Source organism: Squalius cephalus (genome assembly GCF_949319135.1).
Source record: "Squalius cephalus genome assembly, chromosome: 14".
In the NCBI taxonomy this organism is placed as follows: domain Eukaryota; kingdom Metazoa; phylum Chordata; class Actinopteri; order Cypriniformes; family Leuciscidae; genus Squalius; species Squalius cephalus.
Window position 1 is genome coordinate 31,166,056 of NC_137135.1, and position 12,153 is coordinate 31,178,208.

The following is a 12,153-nucleotide window of genomic DNA, read 5'->3' on the forward strand; positions in this document are numbered from 1 at the left end:
TATCCGCTAGCTGCCTGTCCCCTGAACACACTGTAAAAAAATGCGATCTCTGTAGACAGCCCAGGCTCCACAAACGGCAAGAAAAACAAACTGGCCCAGCCTGGACCACAAAACATAACAAACAGTGTTCCAGCCAATAACCGACGAGAATGATTTGGGGGTGGGGGTTGGGGGGTTAGTGCGCGTGCACATGAAGGGGGGTGTGGGGAGTGGAGGAGAGAGAAGCATGAAGAGGGAAGTTAGCTAGAGGAGAGATGTCCTAACAACGACCAACGTAAAAATGTCATATTCTTGAGAATTTTGATATGGCCGACACACGACCAAAGATACATGGTATAAGTTTTTATCATCTCATACATCTATTTTATAACTATTTTAAATGTAACCATAACCATATTGTCATTGAACCATTTCAATTACAAATAATGTGCTAACTAGTTTTGATTTGGTATTGACTTTGAAGTGTTACCTATTGCAATACGATATCGTCACTCTCTAGCGACGCTCCGTTCCGATGAACAAATAACAAAGAATAGGGAAAAGGAGAAGGAACGCGTCGAGTCCCGAATTTACATCGGAAAAGCGTTCAAAAGGTGGTGAGAACTCTGTCGGCAGAAGGGCTTCCAATCCGACATTCAGGTGACTCTGTTTTTGCTGGACAGGTGGGTAAATCCAGTTTGTTTTTTCTAAATGGTTCATGACTGTTTCAGGAAGCACCGGGGGGAGGGGGAGGGGACAGGATGAGGAGGGAGGGTCGATCTAGCCTCGGCTTTGTTTGACAATACTTCGAACGTCAACAAAAAGTGACGTCACCCAACATCGCTTAGAGCACCTTTAACAAAAGTTGTCATAAGCATTGACATATTTGAAGCAAATGTCATAATAAATGTCAGTAAACTGGGAAGATTTTAAATTGTGCATAAGATCTTGCCTTCATGCTGTGGCAATGCAAACAGGACAAGACGCTGAAAAGGAGCGGGGCTACATAAGATAAATACTATTAATCAAATGAGAGACAGACTCAATGATAATGGAAAGCAATTATTAAGCACACAAACGTTGCTTCACTGAGGGTCAAACATAGAAGAGTGGAAGTTTTGTTTGAGAAGAGAGTATAAAAAGCTACTACTATAGTATATTTGAAGTACTTTGTAAGGAACATTAATGGGATTAAAATTCGGTCATCATTTACTCACCCTCAAGTTGTTCCAAACCAGTACGAATTCCTTTCTTCTGCTGAACAGAAAAGATTATATTTTGTATGTCAATAACTAAATTGTTGATGGGCTCCATTGACTTCCATTGTATTTTTTTTCCTACTATGAAAGTCAATGGGGTCCATCAACTTTTTGGTTACCAACATTCTTCTAAATATCTTGTTTTGTGTTCAACAGAAGAAAGAAACTCATACAGGTTTGGAACAACTTGAGGGTGAGTAAATGATGACTGAATTTTCATTTGGGTGAACTATCCCTTTAATATTCATTCCAAAGTACTTCAAAGATACAATAGTAGCAGATGGTTGTCACATTTTTGGCATTTTATACTAACAAAAACTTAAATTTTGGGGTGATATATACCATGGTAATACCACTGCAATATGTACTTGTAATTAGAAGCAAAAAGGAAACATAGAAAATGTTAGAACAATCTTAACTTTGGGTATAAAACAGGATGAAAACATGATTGTTAAAGGACTGGATGAGAGCACTGTGAAAGCAGAGTAAAAAAGCAAAATCTTATTGATAATAGTGTTATTCTTGTAATGGTGTTGAGATTAAGCAATGAAAAGTATAAACAGAATCAGCCAACGTAGACTGGACATTCAAATGGTAAAACTAATTAATATACTCCAAATATGTATTTCTTTTAAACATTATGCACAATCAAGTATAGCATTCAAGCTCTGCAACAGCAGTCCTGTTAGTCCAACCAGAAATGCTCTTATTATAGATAACCAATCTCTATCTGACTCTGCCCTCTAGTGGAGAGAAGCAGGCCAACACTACAGCAACCAATTACACTAAGAGTCATCTCTGAACTCTGACACTTTTAAAAGATTAATATATCCTTGTGTTGCAATTTATGTACGCATTTCTAGAAATATGCTCATGATATTTACATTACATCAGGAGGTTAGACTGAACTGATTAGTTAACAGCCTGAAACATTATCATGCAGATTCCTGGAATGAGTGAGAAAAACCAAAACCATAAAATGTCAAACCCAGCACTAACACACTATGTTCCAGTGTGTGTGTGTGTGTGTGTGTCTAATATATATATATATATATATATATATATATATATATATATATATATATATATATATATATATATATATATGTGTGTGTGTGTGTGTGTGTGTGTATATATATATATGTGTGTGTGTGTGTGTGTGTGTGTGTGTGTGTGTGTGTGTGTGTGTGTGTGTGTGTGTGTGTGTGTGTGTGTGTGTGTGTGTGTGTGTGTGTGTTACATTTTGAAGGGCAATATCTGCTCAAACCAAAGTAGAGGATTTTTTTAATTCAACCTTAGGGTTATAATCATAAAAGAAAACAATATGATTTACATCTTTTAAAAAAGTGAGTTTAAAATGTACACTTTTAAAATTCTAATAAGACATACTGTATATAGAGACATGAATATGTACTGCACAGGACTGAGCCACCAATGCAAGTCAACATGTTTTTCAATGCAAGTTCACTATTTTTTATGTTCTACTTTGACTAGCATTAAATAACTATCTTAAATAATGGCTATCTTTGGAATAATAAAAGTAGGATTAAGATTAAGACCGTTTTGATTTCATGCTGACTTTACCGTTCACTAGCATTAAATTCCCTGAAAACTTAATATTAAGCACTAGCCCATATCTGCGTGGTCAGATGATGTTCGACATCATTCAAATATATACGCTCACAATCACAATCCAACAGCAAGCAAGAATAATTTCACCCATACATGAAGCCTCTTAGGTAAATCTCCAGGCATTACCATGTATGCAATCACAGGATGTGTTCGATTGCCATGAGTAAGGCGGATTTAGATTAGTGTGCAAAGCACTTGATGAATCTTCTCAGTACTGCACCAGCAGAGGGAGCCGTGCACAACTCGCCTCAATGCTCGCTAGGCTAGCCTGCTTCTGATCCATCTTAAGTGGATGAGAGGAGAATGACCTCACCGCTGGGACTACCACGGACACCACCACACCACTCTGGTATTTATCAGCTTTGTGACGGCCTTTTGTCCATGTGACGAGTCACATCAAACCGAGTCACCATCAACCCTGCCTCTCTAGCATTAGTCCAGTTACGGATTACCAGCCTAATCCACAGTAATACTGTAATTCCTAATTCACCTAAATCAAGCCTGTCAAAACCTGTTATTAAATATCATTATGGTTCAATATTTTGCCATCTTTTTAAGCAATCTGACCAACATCCACCTCTCCACGAATGCATGACTGGATGTATGAATCAATGACTCCGACAAACCAGGCACTTTGGAATGTGTCTGACTGGTGTTAGTCATCCATAAATCACTAACTAGAAGTCATACCAGTATAGCTACTGCAACCCGCATCTAACCACATCCGAACAGATGCCAATCAACAGCGGTTGCCATGTCAACACGAACCAAACAGAAATGGAATGGAATCTACTTTCCTCAAATGCGGACCTTCACTGATACTAAAATCCGGGTGAATCTCACAGAACCTCTATGGGTCATATTTCACCCTAAAATCAAAAGAAATAAAAAAGAAATTAGATTCTGCTTAAAGATAATAAAGCCTATTTTAGGATTATTACGATTTTTTTTCGCTGTGACATTTTTTCACAGCATTTATAATTAAAAAGCTTTATTTATACACTACTAGTCAAAAGTTATGAGTGTATCTCGTGATTTCTTGGTCAAAAGTCTTATGTTATGCTTTCTTTACAAAACTAGAATAAAAAATGAAAAAAAGATATCATGAGGTAAATGGATCAGCTCCTTCATTACCCTGTGATTGGCTTAAACTCTTTTACAGCAGACTGCTTATGTTCGATCCTTCTACATGCTTTATAAACAATCAGCTTATTGCTTTGCTCACATGCAGCAGCAATATGGAAAATGCAATGCATTGGTAAAACTAAAATGTCTAAAATTATTTTTTTTAATTTACAGAAATGCTACATCATGTGTGTGCGTGCGTGCATGGTGAAAAAAAAGAGCTACTTATACTTTGAAACATATAGGCTGAGAAAGGAAACTATAAATTTGCTCTTAAGTGCAGGGTCGTGAGTGAAAAGCAATGCTTAGCAGCATCACCGCCTAAAAGTGAGCTTAGTGCTGCTCTTACACTGTTCTGACAAGGTTTCTAGTTTCTCTTATAATTACTGAGCTCAGGATTTCAGTGCAATAAAAAGGTCTTGGATCATTGCACAGGAAAATCTCAAACCAGGGTAAGATTTACGAGCAGAATAGTCAGTTGAGGGCATGGCCTTCTCCCCCCTCCCCGGATTCAACCTGTACAGACACACACACACACACACACACACACACACACACACCTGAGAGAGCTGACTGGAAACAATGCACACAGGTGAGACCACACAACCCTCATTCAGCCACGGGCAAATCAGAAATGTCTCAATCTTACACACACACACACACACACACTGTGTGTAATGTTGTTAAGACATGCTTGCCTGAGTCACGGTACATTTTTCCAAAAAGTAAGATTTGTAATTTAAAAGCTACCATTTTAAAAAGTGCATAATCTGCATAACTGTACTGCACACCCTAATATTATCTGAGCTTAAGATATCACATCTTCTAACACTGGCTTTCAGTTTGAGACGATACAAAGAAAGCTAAAAGCCACCTTTTAACACTTCAGGATCAAAGTTTAGTGCAAACAAAGGAACAGATGTTTTTTCTAAAGTGCTCTGAGTTGTTAGAGATGAAACTGAATAAAAAAAATTATATCACGATTATTATAGTGACCAAAATGATCACGGTTATCAGTATTATCATGGTATTGATAAATTTGCTGAAAATGTTCAAAAAGTACTGATACACACACTGAAATCATTTCTCCAAGTTGTATGAATGATTGAATTAAGTTTTATATTGAAAACTGACAAGCAACAAATAAAACTGGCAGCACTATGCACTTTTTCTTTGCAATAAAATAACATTAAAGACGGCCAGGTTTTAAATGAACAAAAATTGTTAGTTGGGTGACTTATGCACTACATGTTCAAATAACATGTTTTTTTAAATGATAAACCTCACATTTCAGCCTTTAAATGATTAAGAAAAAGGATTCAAAATGAAAGGAGTCAAAATTATTATAGGCATTTTATGTGCTCTGTGAATAATTCTAGACAACAAACATGGTCCACATGTATAATATAGCCTATGTCGGCGGTTTGAGCGCTGCTGAACAGATTCTTAAACACCTCTGATTGGTCATTGTGTTCACACGCTCAACATAAAAGTCTGTGATTGGCTACAATGATCAATGCTTCAAAAAAAGTCTTCACTGAGAGCTTGCACAGATACACACGGGAGCGTTTGAAAGCAGGCGTCTTATCAGCGGATCAGTCTATCAGTGGATATATTAGGGATCCGCTGATAGACGCCTGCTTTCAATTCAATCGCTGACCACATTAGCTCCGTTCCGTCAACACTGCATTGGCTCCCTGTTAAACATCACATACATTTTTAAATCTTGCTTACTACTTACAAAGCACTAAATAGTTTAGCTCCCCAGTACTTGAGCGAGCTCTTAATGCATTATAGTCCTTCACGTCTATCGCGATCTTAAAATTCTGGCCAGTTGATAATACCTAGAATATCAAAATCTACTGCAGGCGGTAGATCATTCTCCTATTTAGGACCTAAACTTTGGAGTAGTCTCCTTAGCATTGGGTCCAAAGTTCACGGGAAGGAAACAGAGACGGCAGAAAACGGCATCGTGCTTGTTTTCTGTATTTTACAAAAGCTTTACAATTTTGAATAATTTTTTGCTTCTATCCGTATGACCATAAATTATGGAGTAACAGTTTCCTCAGAAGGATAAAAATTCCTGTGGTCGCGCCAACGCCTCACACGCGCACACGTTCTAGCATTGCTAACTTGACCGCAGCAAATTCATTAACACAATAAAATAGTTAACCAAACATATAGAAAGTTAACGAGCTCCTTGGTTTGTCTTGGCTGGTCCTTCTCCTGCTCGGAGCCACCCGGTTCTGTCTCCCTTTCACTCGCCATGTTATTCACGTTTCTGCCTGCATGATCCCCATGGTTGACGTGTAAGATTGCAGTCATCCAAATGATTAAAAATGTTTTTTGCGACACCACAATATAAACGATAGAGCATAATATGAAACAAGACATTTTATATTGTCCATACGATATACATCGTCATATCGCACAGCCCTACCACAACGCATGATGTAGTCAGCCGGATCCGGGCCGGATCCAGACCAGATGGAGGACCTGCGCCTAGACACGACAACAACGCATCCCTGAACTGTAACCAGAGATTGTGTCAACTAAACTCTCCCCTGTGAAGGCCTCATCGACACGACAGCCATCGGCACTGATCCTCAAACTCGTATCCATAACGCCTATCTTCAACCAGATGGAACTGGATAAATATTCGGAATGTTCCGATCCAATCTGAATTCTGACCTGTAATGCTGCCTGAATCATAATCATTCACTGTTCGCTTGTTGGCCAGAGGAGAACTGAGCCTGGTTTCTCCCAAGGTTTTTTGGAGAAACTTTTATGGATTTTTGGTTCCTTGACACTGTCACCTTTGGTTTTGGGCTTGCTTAGTTGACTTGACTTGGATCTTTAAAACTTTGTAGATGTTTTACATTCACAAGCAGCTATATTACACAATGCAATGCATGAAAAGTAATATTCGAAAAAGCATAATGGGGCACTTTAAACACTTTTATTGCGGTTTCTCTTTTCTTGGATGATCAGAATTTTCACACGCCATTGAAAACATTACCTATCACTTTCTGAACTCTTTTTCTTGTCTTAAACACTTTAATGTAATATCAAAACGAGCTAGGTGTGTAAAGTAGACATGCAAAGAGTATCTCTCTCCGTCAATAGAGGGTTTTTCCTCTACAACTCAGCTGTTCCGCAAGACATGTCAAACACAAAGAGACGGATACAGCATAGCTCTTTCTCCTGCAAAAAATAGGGGCGGGAGATCAGGAATAGAGAGAGAGAGACGCGAGTAGAGTTGGAGAGAAGAAAGAAAACCCTGATGCCTACAGCAACAGTTCTCAAAAACCTACTATATGTCAAGGTCCAAGGCTTCTTCCTCTATCCTACACTCCCCTAAGAACACGCACAATACACAGATCTGTCCCATAATCTCTGAGCTGCAGTAACAGTAATGGCTACAGATAAAGAGCGCTGCTGTCCTCAGTGTGTGTCCATGGGGCTGAATATGGGACAGCAGTTTTCTGCACTAATTAGTCTGAATAATGGAGCTGAACGTCAGGAGTCTTGATGAGGATGTGAGTCTTAGCTTCATACACAACTTTGAAACTCAGAATATATTCAAAGAGACTAACAAAACCTTTACTTTATTCTTTCTAGTACTTTAATAGGTCTTAAAGGGATATTTCCCCCCATTACTCCCCCTCATGTCGTTCCAAACCCGTAAGACTCATGTTCATCTTCGGAACACAAATGATGATCTTTTTGATGAAATCTGAGAGCTTTCTGTCCCTCCACTGACAGCTGCACAACTACCACTTTGACGCTTTAAAAAGTTCATAAAGGGATCGCAAAACTAATCTATATTATTTTCTCAAGAGACACGATCGCCTTATATGATGAACAGATTGAATTTAGGCTTTTATTCTAGCATGTTGAACTCAACTCAAGCATGTTCGCTTGACATGCGAGAACCAATGAGGTTCATTCTCGTGTTACACAGCACGTTTGAGCTTCCGCAAGAACCAGTGAGGTTTGTTCTTGTGCGTCAAGCAGGTTCAGTTGAGCTTCAGTTTATGTTCACTGATCAGTGTTTAAATGTGAATAAAAGCCTAAATTAAATCTGTTCATCAAATAAAGGGATTTAGTCTCTTTAGAAAATTTGGACTAAACCTCTCAATTCACATGGATTAGTTTTACAATCTCTTTATGAACTCTTTGAAGCGTCAAAGTGGTAGTTGTGCAGCTGTCAATGGAGAGACAGAAAGCTCTCAGATTTCATCAAAAAGATCTTTATGTGTTCCGAAGATGAACGAACGTCTTACAGGTTTGACATGAGGGTGAGTAATAAATGACAGAACTTTAATTTTTGGGTGAACAATCCCTTTATGACTATAATTCTCACAGAATGCAATAGCACCACCCTGATGCTGATGGGAAGGCCTGTTCCTTTAAGAGGAGAACAAACACAACATGCATCCTCTGCCTTAAAGATCACAAGGAGGTTTCAGGTTACAGGTGATCAAATTCCTCAATATCTCACAGCTGAAGACAATGGCAGTGTCTGAAACTTGAAAAACATTGCATTTGCAAGGAGTATTCGAAGGCAGGAAGGCATCAATTCACATCTGAATGTTTTCACAACACCCTGTCTACTAAGACTACTCATTTTAGATCATTAGACTGGATACTATGGCCTTGTAAGCCATTCTAAAAGCAGAAAACTTTCCTACAAAAACATTAGGTTATCGACTGACTGTATAAATAAGCAGCAGCCTTTGGTTTCGGACACAGAATCACTTCAAAATATTGATTTGTAAAGTGCCCATCACAGAACAAAGCAAGCACAAGCAAATCATGTTTTCTAGGAAAATTAAATAAATAAAAAACACAATGGAGGACACAAATTTATGACAGTATCAAACTCAAAAGCATTCAAAATGTAAGTTTCAGAGGTGGTCAATCATATTCCTGGAGATGTACCACCTTGAAAAGTTTACATCTCAGCTATAAATCCAACTTTCAACGTAGAAAAACAATGGTATTTACATGGTGTTCCAAGGTTCAGCAATGAATACTATGAAAATATACATTTTCAATACAATAGCACTATGGTACATGTCCAAAAAGTACATATAATTCCACGGTACTCTGACATTTGCTATAATATTGAACGGCTGCCATTTCCACATGGTATTTGCATTATGCTACAATGTACTTCAAAGAACACCGTAAAATTACCAGCATGCATCCAAAAACAATGACACTATCATTCATGGTGCATGTCCAAAAATATCATAACAGCACAACATGATAAAAATTCAAAGCTATAGGCTACCATGGTACTGAATGATTATTATAGAACATGTCCAAAACAACCAATGGCACTTATGACTGGTACCACAAACGCATGGTATATGGTACTTGGTTAAATGAGAATCTCCAGGAGAAAGACTTAAGTCTTTAGCGTTGTATAAACATCATATATGCACCATATAGATCATTCTTACCGAGGTATTTGATGTCGAAGCCCTGCGGTGGTTTGAGGGACCTCCTCATCCAAGCCTCCCTCAACACCTCCAGGTGATCTTCCTTTCCCTGGATCAGTAAAACATGCTCATCTATCCAGCCCAGGAAAAAGGTCTCGGCTATGGCATCGGCCACCATCTTATTCCAGAAATATTTCATGTTCAGTGATTTGAAGTCGGCGAATATCTCGTAGCCGGTGTGATGGTGCGGAGGCTCCTCGCTCTCCGTCACCCCGGGCGCGTCCTCCGCCACGACGCGCGACAGCACGATGGCCAGCGAGTGCGGCGCGATCTGCAGGAAAGGCTCCATTGATCCTCTCGAAGATGCTTCGTTAGACTCGACTCATTCCACGCGCGTGGAAGCGCAAATAAGGCGATTGATTGATTGACGGATTGATTGAGCGCGCGCCCGCAACCAGACAAAGAGCGCGATTGCGCGTTAGTTCATTTGACCTGCCTGTATAAGGTGATGCAATTGCTGTAATAAAAGAACATTATGGTGATATTTAAAGGTTAAGACCATTATTATTCCAAACAAAGGCCTGGGTGGATGCGGGATGTCATTTTAAGGGTAAAATGCGCAGGTGATCATGTTATTCTCCGCTGAAATCGCCGCATATTATCCATTCCTCACCTTGATCAGAGGCATCGGCGTGAAAATAATGACATCCTCTTCCAGCAGGGATGCGGGATGGAGAAAAACATTATTTTAACGTCCATGGATGATAAATGGATTTGCGCCAAAGCAAAAATGATATTTCTCGTGATCTTTTTCCCCTCGTCGAGATGCGGTTGATCCCTGCAGGCCGGTGCGTGACGATGCCTGTGTGGTTTACGGTGTGTAAAGCAGGTTATTACCTTGAAGCTCCCGCAGCTCAGATAGCGACGCCCTCTAACGGGGGAGGAGAGCTACTGCAGGCGCAATGCCAGGCAAAATTCACTATTCTCCCAGTTACTCGCCCTCATTTCGTTCCAATCGCGTTTTAACTTTCTACGTGACTTTCTTTAGTTTAATAAACACAAAAACAAGAGTTGAATAAATCTGTTTTGAAAGCATTGTAAAATGACAGCTCACCTGAAAATGGAAATGTTGTCATCACTTACTCACCCTCAAGTTTATCCAAACCTGTATGAGTTTGTTGGTAATCAAACAGTTGACGTTAGCCACCATTGACTTGATGGAAGTCAATGGCTACCATCAACTGTCTGGTTGCAACTGCATGTCACACTGTATGTACGGTTACTCCTTGGCTTAGCAACAGTTTGGCCAGAATATTAGAAACATTGATTGAACTCATTTATACATAAACTGAAACACTTTAAACTTTCACTTCCCTGGCATTGAGCACTTTTTCAGAACTTATTTGTATTACAGCCACTGATCTATAGAGTAATTTATTTAGATCAGTGATTACATTCATCATAGTTTAACGGAGGTTACATCCCTCTCACTATCACAAACTATTCTATTGCAACAAATTGCTAGGGAAAAAATCCAGACATCCTGACAAACTTTTCAAAGCAATTATAGCATCTAGACTGGAGAGAATCCCCTTATTTTATCCCACATGATATCTATCACAGCTAGCCTAGAAGAGGTGTCAGTTTGATGGGTTTCTTCTGTTTTACTCAGGCTCAGACATGTAAACATGTCTCTGGTGTGCCATTTGATTCTCCTGTTTCACAATAGCCACAGGTGATGTGTAATTTAATGCTTCAGAATGAAGACGTTGAGCACGTTGCTAACCTGCAGGAGGATTTTAAACACGCCTGCTTACTCCATAACACTTTCCCTTTGTTTCAGTAAAAGCAGGGCCGTCGCTACCGGGGCGAAAGGTGGTGAGGATTCTAGGGGCCCCTCACTTTCAACCGACCCCTCACAGCAACAACCTGCACCGGGGCCCCACATACCCCAACTACGGCCCTAAATGTATAGTAAAGGTATAGGCAGTTAATACTTGTATCTAAGACCAACCATATCTTGTTTTATATATAAAAAAAAAAAAAAAAAAAAATTATAACTCACAAAAACATGTCCAGGTGACATAAGAAAAAAATAAGATAAAATAAGAAAAATATTTGCCATCATGAAAACTAGAATTTTTTCTTGGTGACATTATTTTCACAACATTTTCCCTACAAATTGTCAATACCATAATACAATATTTTACTTTTGTTTTTGATTTTTGTCAAGAATGTTGAGTATTTGAGACATTCACCCAAACAGAAATCAAATCCCCAAAATCTCAAACATGTGAGGCCCTGCTAAATGACACACTGACAGTTTATATTAGTTATCTGGCAATGATCAACTATTTTCATGCCAATAATGCTTCCTGAATCTGATAACAATGGTTTAACATTAATACAGACTCTAAGAAATCAGGGCTTTCTGCTGACATTTTTCAGGCAGTCATGTCCTTCTCCAGTTTAGCAAACTCACACACACACACATCAGTGTAAGGTAATATGTTTAATGGAAGCCAAAGAGTGTTGGGTGACTGAAAAACCAGGAACCCGTAACCTCATGTAGCCTGGTTAGTTTCCAAGTCTGTGAGCCCTAAAATAACTTATGAGAACAAAGACAATTAGCACATAGGAAACACAATCTAAATCTGATAACTGTTTATTTTAGGAACCCAGCAGGTTAGTCCATTTTTTCTTACCTA

General features: G+C 39.0%; 1 protein-coding gene across 1 annotated transcript in view; it reads right to left on the minus strand.

Moving 5' to 3' along the window:
• Positions 1-10,327, minus strand: part of stox2b (storkhead box 2b) — an 86,210-nt gene extending 75,883 nt beyond the window's left edge. Inside the window, exon 1 of the mRNA XM_079892967.1 lies at positions 9,467-10,327. Coding sequence (XP_079749093.1) covers positions 9,467-9,794 — 328 coding nt within the window. The 5' untranslated portion in view covers positions 9,795-10,327. The remainder of the gene's footprint in view (positions 1-9,466) is intronic.
• Positions 10,328-12,153: the final 1,826 nt, after the last annotated feature.